This window comes from Pleurodeles waltl, chromosome 3_1 (assembly GCF_031143425.1).
Source record: "Pleurodeles waltl isolate 20211129_DDA chromosome 3_1, aPleWal1.hap1.20221129, whole genome shotgun sequence".
NCBI lineage: Eukaryota > Metazoa > Chordata > Amphibia > Caudata > Salamandridae > Pleurodeles > Pleurodeles waltl.
The window spans coordinates 208,569,251-208,592,282 of record NC_090440.1 but is presented as its reverse complement, the minus strand read 5'-3'; the positions used below and the strand labels follow the sequence as shown (position 1 = coordinate 208,592,282).

At 40.8% G+C, this 23,032-nt stretch overlaps 1 protein-coding gene across 5 annotated transcripts in view; it reads right to left on the bottom strand.

Moving 5' to 3' along the window:
• Positions 1 to 22,428, bottom strand: part of UBL7 (ubiquitin like 7) — a 192,991-nt gene extending 170,563 nt beyond the window's left edge. Inside the window, exons 1-2 of one of the 5 annotated variants that reach the window (XM_069222209.1) lie at positions 22,227 to 22,428; positions 18,814 to 19,055 (exon numbers count right to left, since the gene is read on the bottom strand). In XM_069222209.1, the coding sequence (XP_069078310.1) occupies positions 18,814 to 18,997 (184 nt within the window). In that variant the 5' untranslated portion in view covers positions 18,998 to 19,055; positions 22,227 to 22,428. Of the gene's footprint in view, positions 1 to 18,813; positions 19,056 to 19,140; positions 19,765 to 21,548; positions 21,738 to 22,092; positions 22,186 to 22,226 lie in introns of those variants that run through there. The other 4 variants (XM_069222210.1, XM_069222208.1, XM_069222207.1 and 1 more) reach the window with 4 other exon arrangements.
• Positions 22,429 to 23,032: the final 604 nt, after the last annotated feature.

The window sequence follows — 23,032 nt, the reverse complement described above, 5'->3', positions numbered from 1 at the left end:
AAGGATTTCCTTTTATTTGATCTGCCTCTGACCATTTCTGCTGCCCAATCATCAAGCGATCTTGGGCAGCAGAAATTCTCACTAGACACTATGGATTTTTTTTTTTTTTTTTAAATATATATACAGATGAGGGAAGCGTCCCCTTGGGTAAAGGCCAATCCCCAGGGGGACAAATTTATTTTAGGCAAGGGTCGCTCCCCTGGGGGGGCAAATTTATTTTAGGCCATTTCTGACCCCCCCTTTGGTGCAGATTGGCCTTTATTTCTTTTTGTGATGGAACCTTCCGGAATCTGCAGGAATCCACAAACTTCCTACCACCCAGCATTGTCGCATCTATACCGATAACAAAATCTGCCCTACTCGTCAACCTAAAAACTAGCCCACGCCAACTTCCCTTTTGGACCCGCTTTGGTTCCCCCCCCCTTTTTTTTTTTTTAAACATTTTTTTGGGCTCTTCCCTGTCACAGGCACTTGGACCACCTACACAAGTGAGGTAATATTTTTATCGAGAGAACATTTCCATTTTTTTTTTAAGCTGAATTTGAGGTTTGCTGAGGATTCTGGGTAAGAAAACACCTCCCTGGATTCCCTTGGGTGTCTAGTTTTTAGAAATGTTTGGTTTTGCTAGGTTTCCCTAAATGGCTGCTGAGCCCAGGACCAAAAATGCAGGATCCCACCCACCCCCCTGCAAAAAAACATGTACTTTTGTATTTGATAATTTTGCTTTGTCCACATAGTGTTTTGGGCCATTTCCTGTTCCGGGCCCTAGGCCTACCCACACAAGTGAGGTACCATTTTTATCGGGGGACCTGGGGAAAGCTAGTTGGAAGGAAATTTGTGGCTCCGGTCAGATTCCAGAACTTTCTATCACCAAAATGTGAGGAAAACATGTTTTTTTGCCAAGGTTTGAAGTTTGCAAAGGATTCTGGGTAACAGAACCTGGTGAGAGCCCCACAAGTCCTCCTGGATTCTTATAGGTGTCTAATTTTCAAAAATGCAGAGGTTTAGTAAGTTTCCCTAGATTCCGGCTGAGTTAGAGGCCAAAATTCACAGCTAGGCACTTCCAAAAAAAACGTCAGATTTCAATGTAAAAATGTGATGTGTCCATGTTGTGTTTCCTGTTGCGGGCATGCAAGTGAGGTACCATTTTTAATCGGGAGACTTGGGGGAAACACAGAATAGAAGAACAAGTGTTACTGCCCCTTGTCTTTCTCTACATTTTTTAGGTTCAAACGTAAGACAGTGTGCAAAAAAGACATCTATTTGAGAATGCCCTGTAATTCAAAATCTAGTATGGGGACCGCAGAATTCGGAGATGTGCAAATAACCACTTCTCCTCAACACCTTATCTTGTACCCATTTTGGAAATACAAAGGTTTCCTTGATACCTATTTTTCACTCTTTATAATTCACCAAATAAATTGCTGTATACCTGGTATGCAACGAAAGACCATTGCAAGGTGCAGCTCCTTTATTGGCTCTGAGTACTTAGGGGTCTTGATGAACCTACAAGCCCTATATATCCCCGCAACCAGAAGAGTCCAGCAGATGTAACGGTATATTGCTTTTGAAAATCTGACATGGCAGGAAAAAGTTAAAGTAAAACGTGGACAGAAATGGCTGGTTTTTCAGCTCAATTTCAATATTTGTTTTATTTTAGCTGTTATTTTCTGTAGGAAAACACAATGACCGCTTGCTGAATTCTGAATTTTGTCTACTTTTCAGAAATGTTTAGCTTTCCTGGATCCAGCATTGGTTTCGCACCCATATCTGTCACTAATTGGAAGGAGGCTAAAAGCACAAAAAATTTTTAAAAATGGGGCATGTCCCAATAAAATGCCAAAATTGTGTTGAAAAATGTAGTTTTCTGATTCAAGTCTGTCTGTTCCTGGAAGCTGGGAAGATGGTGATTTTAGCACTGCAAACCCTTTGTTGATGCCATTTTCATGGAAAAAAACACAAGCCTTCTTTTCTGCAGCCCTTCTGCCCGTCCCTCCCCCCCCCCCCCATTTGTTATTTTTTCTCTTTTTTTTTTTTTTTTTTTTTTAAACGAAATTATTTCTATATTTTGGCTAATTTCTTGGTCGCCTCCAGTGAAACCCACAAGCTCTGGGTGCTTCAGTAACCCCTAGGATGTTGGAGAAAAAAAGGACGCAAATCTGGCGGGGGTAGCTTATATAGACAAAACATTATGAGGGTCTAAGCATGAACTGCCCCAAATAGCCAAAAAACGGCCTGGCACCTGAGGGCGAAAAGGCCTAGCAGCGAAGGGGTTAAACAAACTGAGAAACACTCCTACCCTAAGGGCAAAGATATTAGTAAACTAAGAGGCATGTCATGCATGGATCATGTGTACCCCATACGTGGGCTAGATTTATTATACATAGAGCAAAAGTTTGGTGTATTTAATCAAACAAGAGTATATTTTCTTTCTTTGTTTTCTTAAACAGCAGAAATGCTGAACTCACATATTTGAAGGTGCACTCATATTTGAGAATGAATAAAAGGCAACTGTAAAATACAATATTTTCCTAGGATCACACAATTTGAGACCCGTTTACAGGTCAAGTACATTACAGTTAGGTCGAGAAGATTATTCAAAGGTACTCAACCTGCACGTCTAGTAACAATTTTATAATTTTTCGAGGCCTGGAATTATCATAGACTGGGACTACTGAAGCCGCTTGTCCCTGCTGAAAGAGAACTGATTTACTGAAAGGTTTTGAAGTGTGAACGGAGAGGGCTACAACTGGACTTTACAATCAGGCAGCAACCCATTGATGCCTTTCTGGGCACAGGCTTCTAGCCTTACCTGCTTTGAGCTTTCTTGCCTTCAGTGACAACCGCACCAAGATCCCGCTCTTAAGCCGCATCTGATCTAACTTGCCCTGCTAAAGACTTGTCAATGACCACTTTTCTGCCATTAAAATGTATAGCTCAGAAGGTAAACTTTCTGCGGGGATGAACCTGGTCCCTGTATCCAACCCTCTCTCCACCGCCATATGTCTTAACTTTTAAGATTCACATGTCCAATTCTACTAATTGGATTTTTGGTTAATTTATTTATTAAAGTTTAACTCTACGTTTACACCATTTTATTACAGGGGTTTGGGATTTTTCTTGAGTTGTGTATTCACTTTATTGCCGTTTGAGTGTTTCATAAATACTTTACACATTGCCTTTAAGTTAAGCCAAACGGCTTTCATGTCATACTACCAGAGGGTTAACCACAGGTTTATTTAGTGACTTGTGGTTCACTCTGACATGGATTGTGATTCATCTTCAAAGTGAGTTCTCACCACCTTTAACAAATAAACTAATTTCTTAATATAGTTCAAGAATTTATCATCCAGCCTGTGTTAAAGTAATTGTTGGTATATCACTGTGTGTCTAGTAAGCACTTCAAGTTTCCATTAATAATGATTGGCTCTGTGCCGGTGGACACGTTGAGCATCAGCTCAACAAACAATTTAGGGTAGTCGTAATTAGGGATGAATGATGTCAGAGGTGTGAAACTATTAACTTGCTGCCTGGAGGAAATCTTGTTTAATAACCATAATCGTTACGGATCACTTGTTGAATGTTTAATCATGTATTATTAGGGCAATCCCTTAAGTCTCTGCGGAAAATGCAGTTAGCATAACCATAAATTTTATGTAAGGTGGAATATTGATTCTTTAGCAGAGGCGAATGAGTTTGCCAGTTTCTTAGAGAAGTTCGCTAAGTACATAAGTGGCACAGTTGGGCTGTTTCAAGCTGAAGTGGAACTGGGAAATCTTTCTGCATTCTAGTTCTTGATTAGCTTCATCTAGTTATTACCCGTGCTCTGGTTTCCTATTGAGGACTGTGATTAGACCCTGTAGGAAGACTTCATCTCCATAACAGTAGATGTTGTGCTTCTTCATTTAAAGTGATTCTTGGCAAGCTATGATTTGCCACTTTGGAATTATTAGTTCAAGCCGGCTTGCTTAAAATACAGTTTAAGTGTACTGCATTATAAATGGCTTAGAGTATAGTATCCATATAGCGGGACTGGGATAAAATGGAGTAATATTTTTTGCATTTGTGTTATTGTCAATTGTGATAGCTGACTTAAGTGCAACTTAATCTCTTGCAGATTAACTTTCCTCATGACTGTCATTAGCATTCATACTGGGAAGGTGGGAGCGATGAAGTCATTTTCTATCGTTTTGTACTTTTGATTAGATTGTATTCGTATGTTGCAAATGTTCTATGTATTTTAGCATTTTCTAAGCGTCTTCGTCATCACAGAGAGCCTCATAGTATAGTTAGTTTTTAGGGGGACTAGTTACAAGTTCAAGGATGACCAGGTGGGATCTTTATCACCAAGATCTGTGTATCCTTCAGTGATAACACTGGAATCAGATACCATTGGGTTATCATTTGATACTAGCCCAATCTCAGGGGTAGAGTTGTTCGGATTTTGGCTGTAATCAGCTAAACCTAAGACCGCCTCTAAAGGCTTTATAGACTTGTCATTAAGGGCTCAACTCTTACCAGTGATTGCTATTCTCATATCAGTCATCAAGACATTTTTGCCTGGAGCAAAATATTTGTGCAGTTGTGCCACACATTTTGATTCGAATAGGATTCTCTTTTTCTTTCTGCTTGTCGCCATGATCTTCCCGATCTTCCTGTATTTTTCCCTCCCCCCTCACTTTTCACTCGTTTGTTCCTCTTCTCCTCCTTCCTTTCTCCTCCTGCCCATGAGAATTTTTTCAGTTAGTCTTTCTTCTTTCTGCCTCAGCTTTTACTGCTGCCAGCATTTTCTTTTCCCATTCCTTCCACTCCATTGTTCCCCATGTCTTCTTTCGCTTCCTCCTTTTTCGTCTTCCTTTTCTGAACTAGTGCCGCCTTCTGCAAAAAGGTCTAGTGTTTTATCTCAAACTACTTCAGCTGGAATAAATACGTCAACCTTCTAGCGAGATAAGAATAGAAAGAGTACAGGTGGAAAAGCAGGTAGTAAATCTGTCAACACCAGGGCATTGCGCGCTCTATTGGCAACTAGAATGCAAAAAAACAACACTCTCAAAACTACGTAATTCATGCATTGTGTTGATATGTTGTTGTTTAACCTTTTGCATTGCAGAGTTCAATCCTGAAGACTTCCTTTTAATGTGCTTACAAAATACTATTCATTTGCTATGTATTGCTGCAGGTTCTCAGAGTGCGTTAGGGCGTGGTCCCTTTCCAGGGCCTTCTAGAGACTTTCCCTGCAATATACCTGGGTGTGGTTGTGGGCTGGGCCAAGACTCTATAAAAAGGGAGTCAACCCAGATCCAGGTGCTCACTATTCAGAGGTCCTGGTGCAGAGCAGCAGCTACTTCTTGAGGTCCTGTCCCGGTGGCCTATTTGATCTTCCAGGCCTCTGCCTTTCATCCTTCATTGGTGATCCTCGTTTCTGGGCGGTAAGACGGTGGTTGGGCTTAAAACCGCGACACCGTTGTTGAGACATCCCATGTTCTTGTGCCTAATTCTTTGTTTTTGGCAGATTACATTGCGTGAGTAAAATGTACATTTGAGTGTTTTGTGACATTTAAATGGTGTTTTCTGAATTGGCAAGAAGCGCGATTCATTTCATGTTTATTTAACTTTGTTATTTATTACGCGCTATCATTTCAGGACATTTAAATTGTGTTTTCCGAATCTGCTGGGCGCGCGATTCGTTTCATGTTTATTTAACATTGTTTTTTATTACGCGCTAGTATTTCTGTACATTTAAACGGTGGTTTCCGAATCGGCAAGAAGCGCGATTCATTTCATGTGGATTTAACACTGTTATTCATTACGCGCTACCATTTCAGAACATTTAAATGGTGGTTTCCGAATCGGCAAGAAGCGCGATTCATTTCATGTTGATTTAACATTGTTATTCATTACGCGCTACCATTTCTGGACATTTACATGGTGATTTGCAAATCAGTAAGACGCAAGATTCTCTTTTCGAGCTTAATTCATGTTGTTCATTGTATGCCACTATTTTTAGACATTTATTTGGAAGTATTCGACTTGACAAGTTGAATGATTTATTTCTTGAATTCATATTGTGTTATTTATGGTGCACAATTCTTCCATGGTAATTACTATACTATATAAATTTAAAAATCCGCAATGTGCATAATTAGAGTTGAAACCTTTCAAGAGAACACAAACGGCCAGAGTTTTTAGATACACTATTGTATGGTCTTAAATATACATTCTAAAGAAAGGTTTCATATGACTGGCTTAGAACCTATTCAGAATGCTTTCTTGATTCTCATGTAAAGGAAAATACTTGCATTTGAAAGTTACATTTAATTCATCTTGATTCCCATACAGCTATCTAGTCATCTTGAAACGAAGTCATTTTAAGTCTATCTCTTAGGCTGTTCATGTTCTCAGAATGACAATGCTTAGAGGCATAGTCTAGTACTGACTTCATGAGATAATTTTTGATATTGTGAGTTTTAACCTTTTTTCTTACTATAGGTCTCCTTCCCAGCTGTTCTCTTCCTAATCCCCTCTTCCCCTCTTGAACTCTTAGCATCTGTGATTTATTTATCAGTCTTGGAGCTGTTCAGTGGTGGACGTGTTGGGAACGTGCGCAGACCCTGAGGATCTGGTGACTCTGGCAAAATCTATGTGCTCACCCAGATGATTCTTGGCTCTCCGGAAGGCCCATCTGTAGAGATTCCGAGACTAGGAAGAAGCTAAATGGGCAGATTGTAGAGATCAGTCTGCAGGGTAAGTGGGGCATATGCACATTTGCATATGTGGCTTGTGTTATGGTTACTATTCCTTTGCAACCTACATCCAGTACTCTTATTTGTTGTTTTGCTTTTCAGGAGTCATCAAAAGCTTTTGCAAAGACTCAGGAAAGCACAGTCGCTGTCAATTTCAAGCTTCTCAGCTTTCCCCACTTGAAATGTCCTCTGACATCCCATCTGCAGCAGCCCCTTTGCTGTGCTCCTGGAGGGTGGGAGTTTTGGGGGGGCAGGGGGGAGAAGAAAGTGTTATTCCTTTGAGAGACTTTCGCTTTCATTCTACATACTCAGGCATAAAGGTAGAAAAACAGGTGGGGTAAGTGCAGAGAGTCTTTCACAGTCTTTGGAGACACGCATCATTTCGAATGCTCAGGTCTTCTACAGTTAGGGCATTTTTTTTTTAAAGTCTGAAATATTACAATGTTTAGTTGCAGTGAACATACCAACCAAACACCTGCTATCTGGTGTCTGCTATCTTACAGTAGAGGTTCTTTTGGAGCTCCCCAAGAGCTCAACTTGCCATCCAGCCTGACTGCCACTATACTGCCCAATTGTAAACCTAAAATCCACTATTTGCTATACTTGGACCGCTCTGCTGTTTTAATGAGATGGTATGACATACATTTGCTTAGCCCCTCAACAGATGACCTTTCCCAACTACTTGGTAAGCAGAGATTTCAATAAATACCTGCAGAACAAGTTCACAGAATGTATTAATATTAAAATAGCAACTTCACCTGTATCAGGCTGTATGAAAGCATATATACAGGGCCTGGCACAATGCTTTGCTGCACAAATAGACCTCTAAAATAAGAGAACAAATCTCACAGAAACAGTTACTGAATTTCAATAAACTACACATTATCCAGATTAATAGCAGATCCTCTTTGGCTACTTCTGCAGACTCAAATCTCCACCCTTAAAGGGAAAAATCCAGGATGGATGTAACCAATGCTAATAAACACATTTTCAAACAAAAAGCCAGCACTTAAGAGATAGGCAAGAAATATGGCAAGTTAGTAGCTTTCATAAGAACACAGCAAGAAAGATAATATAGACAAAAAAATTTAAGTAACACAACCAAAAGTAGCTAACTGCAGCATTTGATAAATTCTTAGAAATTTTGAAGCAAGCACACAGAAAATTACTGAGTATCATAATCAAGCAAACATCCCTATAATAGAAGGAGCAGCAAGCACATGTTTAAATGATGGGATCATACTTTTACTGCAAAACATCTAAAAGGTAAGGCTCCGGGACCAGTCAAAATCACCAGTGAAATATGTCAAAATTTAAGGTGTTTTTGTCACCGCCTTTCTTAAAGTTGCAAGTAAAAGTTAGCACGTGCACCACACTCCAAACTCACAGTCAGAAGCTATTACACTGAAGAAAGAACAAAGGCCCCTAGGACTGTAAGCCTTACCGACCAAACTCCTTGATACATAGAGACTCTAAAATAATTACAAAAAGCCTCACTACCGGACTCAGTACCGTAATTTCCACCAACCTCAGCTTTTCAACATGGGCTTACCCCTCAGAGGGCATTACATCCCACACCAACTTAGCAACAACCATAATCGATAGAGCAGAAACTTTATACAAACCTTAGCCACTACACCTCTTGATGCCAAAAAAGCATTTGACAGGGCAGGCCTCGCAAAATCATAAAAACTTTACTAGTCCTGCAGGTTGAATAACTTGAATAATCTACTCAACCTAACTGTAAAGTACTTGACCTGGAAACGGGTCTCAAATTCTGCGATCCTAGGCAAATATTGTATTTTACAGTCGCCTTTTTCTTCATTCTCAAATGAGTGCACCTTCAAATATGTGAGTTCAGCATTTCCGTTGTAAAAAAAAAAAAAGAAGAAAAAAAATCCTCTTTTTTGTTTGATTAAATACACTAAACGCCTGCTCCATGTATAATAAAACAAACCCACATATAGGATAAATATGATCTGTGCATGACTTGCCTCTTAGTTTACTAACAGCTTTGCCATCAGGGCATGAGTATTTCTCAGTTTATGTTTAACCACTCACTTTTAATAAATATATTACTAACGCATGATGTGGTAGTGCACAGTCATTTGCAGACAGTAAATTTCCAAGAAATGTCTAAATACATTCCCACTAACTTGCAGCTTTACTGATAAAACTATGTAGTGTATTAACAATCTGTGAAAATTGGGTTTCAGAAAACATTTATCATTTGCCCATCACCAAGTAAAGTGGTCTGACTTTTTCATCCTATTAAAATATTTTTTTCAATCACACAGAAGTACAATAAATGGTCTGTCACAGATACTGAAATATATTTTAAAATGTTTCTAAAGTTCACTTAGTTATATAAATATTGCGTGTTAGGAAAAACCTGATACTAAAAGCCTTTCATTTCACAGAGATCAGACAGTTTACCATAAAAAATAATGAAACTCTGCAGTCACAAGGAAAAGTATTTGCATTGCAAGAAGACAAACAGACTTTTGGCCTCTGAACACAGAGCAAATGTGACAAGAATAAGATTTAAAGGCATCTTAATTGCTAATTCAGTTTCTGACTGAACAGAACACCCATTCTTTGTCCATTCGCTAGAAGGGTTGAGTGGAATCAAAAATGGCTCAACCTCATAAAATAAAACTCGCCATAGCAAATGGTCGAGTAGATTTTTTGAGCCCTGAGAGGTATCCTGTGAATTTTTATGGGAGACTATGCGAGCATTTCAATTTCACCCACACTGTATTAGCATGTTACAGACTCAATATCACACCTGTGTTAGTATCAAGATACACTTCTAATACAACCATTACGACCCTTGGCACAGAACAAGGATTCCCACTCTCTCTAGCATTATGCATAATGTTCTAAATGTGACTACCACCAACACCTAATCTTAAACCAAATTTGATGAAGGCAGTATAAGCATACAACATTGCTCCGTTTTCACCTATGAATCCACATTACAAACTATAGAACAATATGCTGAGTAATTCAGGTTTGTTTCAGGTTATAAGCTGAATACTAATAAAACTCAAATTGATCTAGCGGAAGGAGAAAAATTTGAAGACATGGGGTGACTGAGGCATTATGATCACTTCCAAATTGTGCTATTGTTTTGAATTGAACTATTCAAAGTTAATACAATCAAAAAGAGATGGAGAATTGGAAATACTAAAGTTTACCTATAATATGGCAAATTAAGTTAGTTAAAATTAATATTTTGCCTAAAATTCTATATTTATTATGAGCACCTCTATTGTACGTACCCAATTGTTTTTTTTAACTCAAAGCTATTATTTTAAAATTCATATGGCAAAATCACCTCACTGATCCCTGAAATCTTTTAAACTACAAATTAATAAATGGGGGGTGTATTCCTGAAGAGAGGCTATATTACTGGGCTTGCGTGGTGAAACTAACAGCATATTTGTACTGTCAAACATCTACCAATCTCTGGATTAAATGCTTTATAAATTACTCTGATGGCCAAGATGTGGAGATCCCAAATTGTTAAAATAAGTTAAATTCGAAACACCAAGCTAAATCAGTAAAATATGGCGCAGTATAAAATGCTACTTGACATAAAGGACTCACATAACCAACACTTATACTTGAGAAAATTGAACTACCAATGATATTTAGTTATAAACAATTATTGATTGGTGAGGAAATAGGAGTGGAATCACAAGTATGTCAGAACAATCTGAATCATTTGCTCAACTTCAAAATGGATTTGGATTGCACAAGCATTAATTTTTCCAATAGCTGCATATTCAACAATTTCTTATGGATAAGACAATCCACACTCTTCCAGTACATTCATATAATTATATTTGGCTAACATAATCTACAATCTCTGCTGCACATGCTGCTATAGTTGAAACAATGACATTCCAGCACCAGACAGAAACATGGTCTGAACAGTTAACTGAATGTACTACCTCAGAACACATACTTACATTTTTAAAGAGGCTCAGCAGAAGTATCACACATATCAGGCTAAGATACCAAATAAGACAGCACATAAATTATTTGAACGACTCCAATCCAAACTGGGTCCTAGCCGCTCACAAATTCAAGTGGATATTGCCCTTATGTTTGTTAACTATCCAAAATCTGTTGAATTTTGGACTGCCATCCTCAGCATAGTGCCATTTTTAACAGCCAAGTTATACCAGACCATTGCACAATAATTGTGGGCCTAGACATCAACTATGTGATGCTTCATGAGCCAACATAGATTGGGAAGAAAAAAAAGAAAAAAAAACAACAAGAAAAGGGTAGACCTATTGTTTTCCCAGGATTCAATGACCGGTGGAAAGATTTTAATGAAGCTTATGAGATGGAAAAGTACATTTCAGTCATGCAGGGTACATTACATAAATTGGGTCACTTATGGGAAAAAAAGGACCACTTTGACCGCTTTCATTAGATTGGTCTGTAAAATACATGCGAATATTAACATTGTATTGCCATTGTTTCTTTGGTTGCTTCCGAGATATTTTTTTAATTCAGTAGTAGAGTTATACATAACTATCAACAAAAGATAGGAAATTGGGAGTAATATATTTGTATTCATTGCAGCCTATCGGGCCTCACTCAAGTTGATTTTGTCCATTTACCACTGATGTCCTAGGGACATTGTTCTTGTGGCCAACAATCACCAAGTTGGTCTCACAGCAGTTAGCTGAAAAGTCAAAGGCTTGCATAAGGAGATTGAGTGGAGTTATAGTCTCAGAACTCAAAAAGTGACAATTTCACTCCATAACAGATTGTCCAGTCAATGCTTTTTTTAACAAGAAAAAATCCTTTATTGTATCATTACGTAGTGCCATTTAAAAAAAAAAAAAAAAAAAGCTGTGGGATGCAAGAGTGCAATTACTAAAGTAATTCTAATCACTACCAAAATTATCTTGGGAGTATGGGAAATAAATACAGGTGCTGACTTACTGAGGTTTTGTGAGCGGATTCCTTTCTGGTCAGCGAGCCAGAGGTGAAAGTAGGTTTATTGGGGATACAAATGCAGCAGAATCTTAATTCTGGAACCACGGCCATTGAAACCATTTGGAACACTGCATTGCTCCGCCTCCTGCCTTGAGCATCCAATAGAAGTACAAATCATGGTCAGATGGTTGCCATTATTGGAGTAAAGGACCAGAGAGAGTTAGACAGCAGTCTAAACTAACAGCCTGCACTGCTCTCCCTGAAGCATGAAAGGGAAGCTGACACAAACGCTATTAAGAACACTAATTAAAAATACGAGACACTTCCTGGCTCACTGTTGTGTGATCTACAAACAAAATGAGTGGGTCATGGAATGTTGCCATTTCTGCCATCTACACTACAAAAAGCTTACCAATTGCCAAGGTAGGACTGCAGTTATTAAGGTTAGACATGTCATCTAATTAGAGACAACTAGATTCCAAAGCAATGATTGGTAAGCGGTGTTTATGCATTTCTGATCATTGTGAAGAACTATTTTTCTTTCTAAAATAATGTTCATTGTTTTATAAAACAAATCCACACCCATACCAATGATATGACATTGAATTTAGACATGTATTTAATACATATTTTAACAAAATTTTAGTGCCACGTACTGCGGCAACAAATTATCACAGTAATCTTATTACAGAAGAGCTGATAAATGCCTCTACGAATTTGCCAGAGCTCATACCATACTAGGATTTGAATACGAGCAATTCCCTTATTTGGCCACCTGTGCATCCAGCAAACCTACTACCTTGCATGTTTTAGGGGTTTTCCCCAGCCCTTCTCGAATCTTTTCCATACTGAGAAAAGTTGGAAATTTACAACTGACAAAGCCAGAAGTAAAACTTCTTGCAGGGTTAGGAAAAAGTGGTTTGAGGTAAAGTGAACTTGTAGACCATCCTAAGCAACGGGCATCAGGGCCAGACACAGACGGAATTCCCCCTGTTTGGAGTCATTGAATATCTTAGATGACTCCTGGATGAGGGTTGCACAGCTGCACTTATTTTGTTAGATTTTAGTGCAGCTTTTGACATTGTGTCCCATTCCATATTGCTCGAACCTCTGTTATCGCTGGGTCTGAAGGGCATAGTCCTGGATTGGTTAGCATCTTTTGCGGAGGACCGTATGTTTCAAGTCATCTCTGATAACATCAGATCCAAACCAAGAGCCTTGACTGCTGGGGTTCCTCAAGGCTCTGTGTTAAGTCCTCTGCTATTCAACATTTACTTCCGTCTTTTGGTACACGTGGTGGAGAGTTACGGTCTGACTATGTATGCAGATGATACCCAAATTATTTTTTCTTCGTCTCCTGAACAGAAACAGGGACCTTCTGATCTGAGCCTGGGCTTGAGTCGAGTGGCTACTTGGATAAATGCCAGCTCGCTCAAACTCAATGGTGATAAGACTGAAGTCATGGTCCTGGGTACGTTTTTTCAACTCTGGGGTCCTCAACATTGGTCAGACTTGCTGGGACATCTCCCCATTTTGTCCTTAAAGGTGAAGAATCTAGGCTTTGCCCTTGAGGAAAAACTATCGAACTTTCAGGTCTCTAAGGGTACCTCTACCTGTTTTACTGTGATAAAATCGGTGAGAAAGATCATCTGGATGATTCCTCAATCTGCTTAGAGGACCCCAGTTCTAGCCCTTAACCTATTGCATCTAGATTTACGATAACATACTTTTCTTGGGAATAGGTCTTGCTTCTATCAGACGTTTGCAGTGATTTCAGAATACAGCCGCCAGGCTGCTTTTTTTCGGCTCTCCAACCATGCTTCAGTTTCCCACCTTCTTGTGGAGTTACACTGGCACCCTGTCCTTAAACGGGTCAAATTTAAGGCTGTTATATGTTTAAGGCCAAAGCCAAAATAGGTCCTCCTTACATCCAAGATCTTGTGTCCCCTCACAACCCGCCTGCGCACTTTGTGGTCCAACAACCTTTCTCACTTCACGGTACCTAGGTTTTGTTTGGCTCATATGGAAGGACGCTCATTAGCAGTGCTGAGCCCAAAATTATGGAAAATCTCTTATAGACTGCACCTTTCAGTTTGCTTTTCACAAAGGTTTGAAGACATGACTATTCTGAACTGACAAACTTGGCTGTAAGTCATGTTTAGCGCTGGGAAACTCTTTATGGGTAGCTGTACACTTTACAAGATTATAAATAGACGCTCAACAGATTTTTGTATGAGCAAGTCTACAAATGCAAAATTGCGCCTTCTAAAATGCAGTTCACAACTATTTTCTTCCTGGCCTCCTTCTGTAAATTTTTGTGAATTCATGAAAGCCATAAATCTGAATTACACGCAAGGGCATATAATATGGAGGCACTTTTGTGACGTCAAGAACTGGTGCCCTATTTAGGTCTGGTGATAACCAAGACCTTTTGTTTTTATTAAGATCATATCTCGATCTATCTATTGGCTGGCTTCATTGTGAGTGATAGCATTCTGCTCTTTCACAAACAGCATCTTAGCACAAAAAGTAGTTTTGTTCAGTACCAGCAACTACAGTGACAATGACCAAAAAATATTTTTGCTTTTCGGAAATGTTTGTTATAATTGCGCTGACCCAGCAGCTCAGACATCAATTAAATTTTACAAAAAAACATGTCAAAACAAGAGACACATTGGCAAAGCCAGAAGGCTGACCACCAACATCAGACCTTCTGGCATTGCCATTGCTTATTTTCATGTTTCCCACAATTTTGTTGAAACTGGTTACAATGATTTTCCATTATGAGTAGTTTTTTGAAAAACTAGCATGTGTCAACATATTATATTAAATGAAACTTCAAAGAAATGATACCTATTTTTTCCATAGTAGTTTAGCAAAACGTTTTTTCCTAGTTGCAATTTTTTGGCAACAATTTATTTTCGAATAAAAGAATCATCAGTCTTGCTTTCAAGCTTCTGCAAATATTTGCAACTAAAAAGAGCGTTCTGGGAGCATTATACTTAGCCTCACGCTGTTAAACTTTGGAAACATGCATATACATTTTTGTTCTGGAACTCAGGTGTGTGGAATTCCCATAGCCTGACACCCAGGACATATTGTTTGAGGTCAAGGACAGGTTATCATGTTTATATTGTCCTAGGGGCAAGTGGACCTCGCCTCCTGCAACATAAACCCTTTGGCTGCCATTTTACAGGGGAAGCCTGCAGTTGAGGTAATATTTGTGTCCATATGTTAGGGCTGTTTTAAATTGTATTTACGCTTAATTGATGCAGAGCCTTTATTATTAAGGTGAACAATCTAAATAAGTGTTGTAAGGTCACACTGTATTACAGACAGTGGTTCCAGAGGAAAAAAATGTGCACACACATTTGAAAAGTTTAATAATATGAGGCTACATATAATGCTCCCAGAATGCTCATTGATTAGATGGGGATGTTTGGAGGAGCTTGTAAGTAAGATTGAGGTTTCTTTGTTTTCAAAATAAAAATTTCAGAAAAATAAATGCAAGTGGGTAAAAAAAATGTTTGCTAAGTTACTGTTACATTTTAGGTACTATTTCTTTGAAGCATCATTTAGTAAACTGTGTTGATGCCTGCTAGTATTTCCAAAACATATTCATAATGGAAAAATCAGTGTAGCCATTGTCATCAAGATTATGGTAAACATGAAAATAAACAATCACTGGCAAAGCCAACCGATCTGACATTGGTAGTCAGTCTTTTGGTTTTGTCAATGGGTGTCTTGATTTGACAATGCTTGTATAACACTTTATATTTGTGGGAGCTGCCATGCCCTCATCATTGTAACAGACTTTGGCAAAAAGCAAATAAACATTTTTGGTCTCAAAAAAACACATATTGCCACAGTAGTTCCTGGCACTGAACAAAACTACTTTGTGTGCTAATATGCTCCCTGTGGAACAGCAGAATGCTGTCAATCACAGTAAAGCCAGCGGATAGATAGAGAAATAGAATTTTAATAAAAGCAAAATGTCCTCATTAATGCCAGACACATTTAGAGGCCCAATTCTTAAAGAAAGTCGCAAACATGTTCTCATGGTATATGTCTGCATTAGTGGCTTTCTGAATTCACAAGATTTTATAGAAGACTATGAAATTGTACTCCTAGAACATATTTGTGAACTGTGTTTTAGCATGAGCGAATATGCACGTGTAGATTTGCTCATGTGAAAATCTATTGAGCGTTTACAAGTTCACTTTTTCTACAATAACTTTTTTTTCCAATCCCCGGAAGAACTTCTACTTCTACCCTTGTCAGGAGTAAATTTCCAACTTTTCTCAGTATGGGGGAAAATTAGAGAAGAGTTTGAGAAAATCCTTAACACATGCATGTTACTAGGTTTGCACTGTCGCGTAGGCTCTCATTCGAATGAGACTACTGGATTTCGAGTGGCAGAATCGCCTGTGGTGTGGGAGACTGAGTCTGACGCACAACAGGTGACATTTGTTGCTCCAATCCGGGTTCTGCTCTGGCTAACTAGCAGTGCTTCATCTCTACCCAAGGGCAGGGATGATTGGGCAGCCGAGCGCATGACATAACTGGTTTCTCAGCGAAGCCGTGGTCACTCAGGTCTTATCCGTTTCTCTCTGTCACATTAGTCTCATATATACAATGACAAACAGAGGAAGTATATATTTCAATAATGCATTAATAAAGCAACTGCATCTTAGATAGCAAAGTGTGGACTGCAATAACCAGGACGATACAGCATGACAAGATTAAAATTGTGACAAGGAGAGTAAAACATAAAAATAATGCCACCATATTGTCACTAGAGTCAGATTAGTTCCTACCTAGGCTATGATAGAGCACAGCGTGTTAAGATCTAATTCTGCCCTTCAGGTTCCCCTGGGGAGACATCATCCCCCATACCTGAGCAAAGACCTGAAGTCTGCAAAACAGCTGTAGCGAAGCATTCAGCAATCAGCATATAGTTGTGGTTCTCTGGCTGGAATCTCCCTCTAACATGTAAGGGAAGGGACAGGGAAGTGTTTTTATAATAAAACTGCTGATATTCTGAGAAAATATCCCTACATAAGGATGTGTATTTTCTATGAATATCAATCGGAGACTAAAATTATACTACGTTCACCGGCAACCTATCTTACTGCAGCTTTTGGAAGAAGCACAGAGTGGGCAAGAATGTCTTGGACTTGGCAAAAACAGTCAGATAGAGAGAAAATAAAACAAGACTGTAAAAGTGGCTACTGTACCAATAACAAAGCGAAGCCAAATAAAATATATCTAGGTTAAAGTGCACAGCGGCAGGCCTAGTATGTTAAAACAACATGCATTGGGCTATAACTAAAATGGGTACACAACAGCACAGACTCACAGGCATTCCAGCCCTGGAACTTTTGCTTACTGCTTCCTCCAGCCCCAGGATGTAGATCTGTGGAAAGGTGGCAAATTAAGAAAATTGCTATAGCAGGCCTTGAAATTGCTAGTATTCAAGCCCTACTATAGTATTATTGCTGGCATAATCAAAGAGGCTATTGTCAGCGCTCTTACGTAATGAGACTACTGCTTTAATTTTTCGGGGTTGGGCCTACTAGCTCCAAGGACAAAATAAACATGAAAACGTGTAACCCTTAACTCCAAACAATATGCCCTGGGTGCCAGGCTATAGAAATTCTACACCACTGAAACAGGCATGTAAAAAACAGGATAAACAAATAAATGTTGAGAATTCTCAACACCAATAGGGCAAAGGCAACAATCGGGACTAAATCTGATTTTGCCTTTTCGAATGCATGAAAAAGAGAAAACAGCAAAAAAGCATTCTAAGCATCAAATAATTTTGAGCTACAAAGATATGTGTCAGAAACTGGGTTGTTGGTTGACTGGGGTGTGAGCCCTGGTCAAAAGGTAACCACAATCCTTGTCAGGGTAAGGCACAAGTAACCCCAAAATTAACATGTGCTCAACCCTCTGTTAGCATGGCACAGAGCTGTCTGGCTTAACTTAGAGGCAATGCGTAAACTATCTGTGCAACACTTCCAACAGCAAAAAACAGTGAATACACCACACAAAAAATCCCACAACATGTTAGAAATAGAGCTGAATGTAATAGATAAAACAAGACCAAAATGACAAAAATCCAATCAGTAGAGCCAGAGTTATGAATTTTTAAAGAACAAAGTGCTTGGCGGAAAGAGAAGGCCTGGGGTTGTGGATTGCTGGGCTGGAGCTTCGTGCTGGAGATCCTCCCATGAGTGGTTGATGCTGCAGTGCAAAGAGACGGGCTGGTAGCACTTCATGATGATTGTTGGTGCAAGTAGCGCGGACTTGGTGCAGACGGGCCTGTTCGCTGCCACGAAGAGCCCAAAAGCTTGATTTAAGCACCAGTGAGCTACACCAAGGGTTCAGGACCTGGGAGGAACCATTTGGGGGGTGGGGGAGGTGTCAGGAACTCACTGCAGCTGGGTCAGGATGTTGGGAAGCCTTTTACGTCCCCGAGCCCGATTGGGTGAGCTACTAGTGTAACACAACACCATATACAGCAGTAGTGTCCATAGGTCTCAGCAGATAAAAATAAATAAAAAAAAGCATGCCCACTGATCAGCTGAGCTTTGTATGACAATTTAAACTATTACTATTCTATTCCCAAGTGGAATCAAAATTGATCTCAAGATAAGGAAAGCTAATGAATCAGCCCAACCTACTGTTACCAAATGCAAAGGAAACGATGCACAGCCGTTGGGGCATCATGCTATAATAAGCAAAGTCATGGGCCACTTTAAGAAGCATTTGAAAGATATCTATTACAACTGGACAGAGGGTAGGGTCTATAGAACTTGACTTTATCAGCCTCTACATTCCTTTTATTCAGCCTTTGATACTATACAAAAAAGAGTGATCAACGTTGGTCAGGGGGTGCCGAACCCACGCTAGATTTTCAGGTTATCCACATGAAATAAATTTACATTCACTGAACTTAAATATAAATTATTTTACTTGGTCAGTAATCATTCAGAAAATACTGTCATAGATCCAGCATTTGTAGAAAAACACTGGGGAAACCTGCTATGCAATATGAATCACTGTCTTCTGTCGTGTCACAAGAAATAAAACCGTCACTTACCAATAAGTTCTGGGTCTGGGACAGATTCTTGAAGTTTTCTTGTGATCAACTGCTTCAGAGACGATATTTTGTACCCTCCTTGTGCACACTCTCCTGACTCACTCTCTGGCAGTCGCAGAATGGATTTGGGTGCAAAAGGTTGATCAGCCAACTTTACTGCTATGTGCCACTCTGGAAGAGGCATTCTTATGTGGCACACAAACAACTTAGCAAAGTAGATGAAGACAAAATGAAAGTACCCCCTGAGTAGGAAAGAAAGAGTGGTGACAGTTACAATGCTTTTACCTATCAAAGAGATGAAAAGATCACTTAAAGTCGAAAAGTCACCTTGTTTTATAATATCCCAGAAGCAGCCACTAGTGGTATAGCTTACTGAGTTCACCCTCATGACCTAGCTCTCGAAGTGCTAACTATATCCAGTTTCGTCAATTCCATTATTCCCTTCCTTTTCCAGCCTATATGAAACGCAGTGGTTTCTTGGTGTATCCATTAAAACTACGTTAAAGAAGTGCTCCAAACCAGTGCAGTGCTTAAAAAAGGCGCTTACCATCCACATCTCAGCAGTTTTATGACTGATACAACTAACTTGCGGTGATTTTCTTGACTAAGTAGTGCCCATTGTACTGCATAACTTGTAAAAAATAAAAACAAAAAAGGGGCTCAGCAAACAAAGCCATAGATTCCCAACTGTTATCTTCACACTAAAGGGCTCATGTTTCTATCACAAACAATGTAATAGCCACCCACAACATTTAAATGCGTGACTCGTCCTGTCCCTCGGTTTACATCGTGATCCCCCTAAATGACAACACCATAACCTTTAATTGCCGCATTCTTGTGACTTGCAAAAATCAATTGGGGCTCCTAATAGGTGTTCTACAAATGTTATATCCCCACTGTGACACTAAACACGCACCGTTAAAATATTGGTACCCCAGTTACACCAATCAAGCCAAAAGAGCTGGCTCATTATTTAAGTTCTCATTTATTTGACCTAATGTGTTTGCGACCACTGTCACTGTTTCGGGAGTTCACTGTTGACCTCCTGGAAACCTTGGGCATCATTTTGGGAGAATTTATTCTCACATTTGGAGAGTGACTGCCTGGAGATTCAGGCTTGCTCCCTGCAGACTCCTTCGTTTTAGTGACTGTTCCTCTCCTCAGGAGGTGCATCCCCTTCCTCAGTGGCATTGCACCGAGTCTGTGGAGTCCTCTGCCCCTCTTTAAAGAGACTATCCTCCTTCTACGAACCAATGTCACTTTTCTGGAGGGATCTTGTTCCTTCTTATGAGATGCAAGTCTATTCTTAGGGGGTTTCAAGACACTCACTTGAGAGGCAGTCTCGCTTTCACATGAGCCAGACCCACTCCGCGACAAGTAAGATCCGCTTTCCGACCCACTCCCTGACGAACTAGATCTGCTCCTCAATGAGCAAGACCCACTCCCAGATGAGCAAGATCCACTCCCCGAGTAAGACCTGCTCCCTGATGAGCAAGAATGCCTGCTTGGGAGCCTTTGCTCTTTTTTCTGAAGCACCTCTACTCCTTTGCAGAGCAGTGATCCTTTCTTGCCAGGTACAGTCCCTCCTTGGAGAGACTGCCGCACTTTCCTTGTCACTACAGGAACTGCCCTGTGAGACCCAGGTTTTCTGTGAGAACGAGAACCACTTTCAGCAGACTCTTCTTTTTTTCCTAGGGGGGCACACCATTTCCTTTGGAGGCCCTGCTGAGACCGCCTTGTAGGAGAGACTGGGCAGCTTTCAGACGATGGAGAATTGCACCTGGACCGTGGCTGATAAGAGATCCTTTCGCCTTTCCTTGCAATTGCAGATTTTCTCCTGGAGGACCCGCATGCTCTCTTGTTATCTTGCAAGGTAACAGAGGATAAGGCCGACTTATGGGGTAACCCAGTTTCTCTTCCGGGGCTTGATCGTACTTTTTTTACACGTGCTTTTCCTATCCTCTGAGGAGCATTCACCTTATTAAAAGGCGCCGATGCCTTCTTCAAAGTTGCTGACCCCTGTCTCTGTAAACGTGGCCCAACCTTTTTGGAAATACATACATCCCTTGAAGCCACAGACACCCGGCTGGGAGTTTGTGACCAACTTGCAGAGGACTCAGATGAGCTTCTCGAGAGTCCTCCGCCCTTAAGGCACACGGATGCCACCCTAGTGATGGGTCTACCCCAACTCCTAAAAACTCCTGACCCCTTTAAGGAAGCCTCAGAGACCTTGAAACTTACTCCCCTCCCTCTCGCAAAGCCAACTGCCTTTTTTGAGCCACTTCTCTTCACTTTAATAGAACCCCTCGCATCTTCCAAGGAGTCACCCCTCCTGTTAATTATGGACTCTCTTTTACAACCATCAGCTGCACATTCACTTGGTTTTGTCCTTCTTATGTTGCCCCCCGTCACTGCGCCCTCACTCCTTCTGCCTGATCCCAGACCCCTACCTTTTGCTCCTCTCATTCTATCACTTCCCAGGCTGCTCCGCCCTACGCCCCGTTTCATACTGCATCCCATCATGCCACGCTTTCCATCACTCATATAATTCTCTTCGTCACTCACGCCACCACGCGCCCCTATCGAGTGCCCTCTTGTTTTTCTGGCACCCCTTTTCAAGCCACTTCCTCTCTGTCTCGGGCCACCTTCTCGCCTACTCTGCCCACCAGGCGTAAGTTTTCCTCCACCTTTTCTCCTACCGGCCCACACCGCTTTCGTGCCACCCCTTTCCATACCACATTCCTCACTGAAGCAGTCTTCTTCCTCGCTTATACCACACTCTTCATCACTTTCACCACGTTCGCCCCGCGTAAGTCCTCTTTTCCCACCTCCTCTTTTTATCCCACTCCCTCGTCCTCTGCCTCCCATATTACCAAGATCCCCTTTGCTTCCTAGGCCACTACCTCTCCCTCTCATCCCTCCTATACCACTTCCCCCACGTCCTCCTCGTTCGCATATCATTTCGCAATCGTCTCCATTCCCCCCACCCATGAAACCCCCTCTAGCTCGGTCTAGGAGGCCACCTCCACCATGTCCTCTCCTGCCCCTCAGCCCCCCATCCCTAGAAAGTGATCCTCTCTTTACCCTTATGGCACTGCCTCCTCCACCCCTACCACCTCTTCCTCTACTACCTGCTTCCATTTCGCAGGTCCCTGTCATACCTCCCCGCCCTCCGCTCATCATAGAGCTCCCTCGTAGCACACTCACCCCTCCTCTTCTTGCCTTGCCCCTCACACTACCACCTCTTTCGCCCCCAGCCCCCCTTCCTCTGCTGCTCACCGCTCCCCTTCCTCGACTGCCTCCTGCGCCTCTCCCGCCACCCCTCCTGCTGCCCACGGGTGCTCTCATTTTGCCCCGTCCCACTCTCCTGACGCTCGGCCCAATCTCTATTAAACAGTCCTAAAACCCCGTACCTTTTCTTATCGTTATACCAGAGGCGGGACACAGAGAAAAGGCGGGACTTGGGGGGGTGGGGGGGTAGGGGCGGGCAGGTCGGTAACCAAGGAAACGGTGAAGGTTTTCTTTTCGGTCCTGTGATGTTGAAGGCGAAAACGGGAAACAGGTGAGAGCCTATCAAATAGTTTTGTCAAAGGAAAGTAGCAGTCCGTCGTCTCTGTTAGTGGCGCTAAAGCAGTCCGTTGTCACTGCTGGCAGCACAGCTCCATTGGCCAGCAACGTCTACCGGAGAGCCTTTGAAATACAACTAGAACACCAACTCTCTTTTTAAATGTACCAGCACTGGGGCCATGCTGCTAAACACAACCTCCGTGCTTATAATTTGCCACAATGCGATGTCTGCGCTGTTTGTCTAAATGGGAACTTTCCACCAAGCAGTAATTTTAATAATAAAATATGCTTATACAGTTAACGTTGATGACAAGGTAATCTAACTTTGGTTTAATAGTATGCTGCCTTTATCAACAATCATATTGACCCGAGAGTGGAAAGAGGTGACTGTCCACAGATGCTAATTTTGGATAGGGAGGGTTTTAACACATTGTTACAATGGGCGTCAAGCAATTGTTGTAGTGTAAAAATGTAGTATTGTGACTGGTTTCAAGTGCAGACGTGGCTAAAAGAGCAAAATAGTATTTTTAACTATTTAGTTGCATCCTCGTCCCTCACCCCCAGTAAATGCATGTCAAGTATTTTTTTTCCAACTACACAGTTAAAGGATACACACTTTTATTAAATTTGTAACAATTAATAAATGCATAAC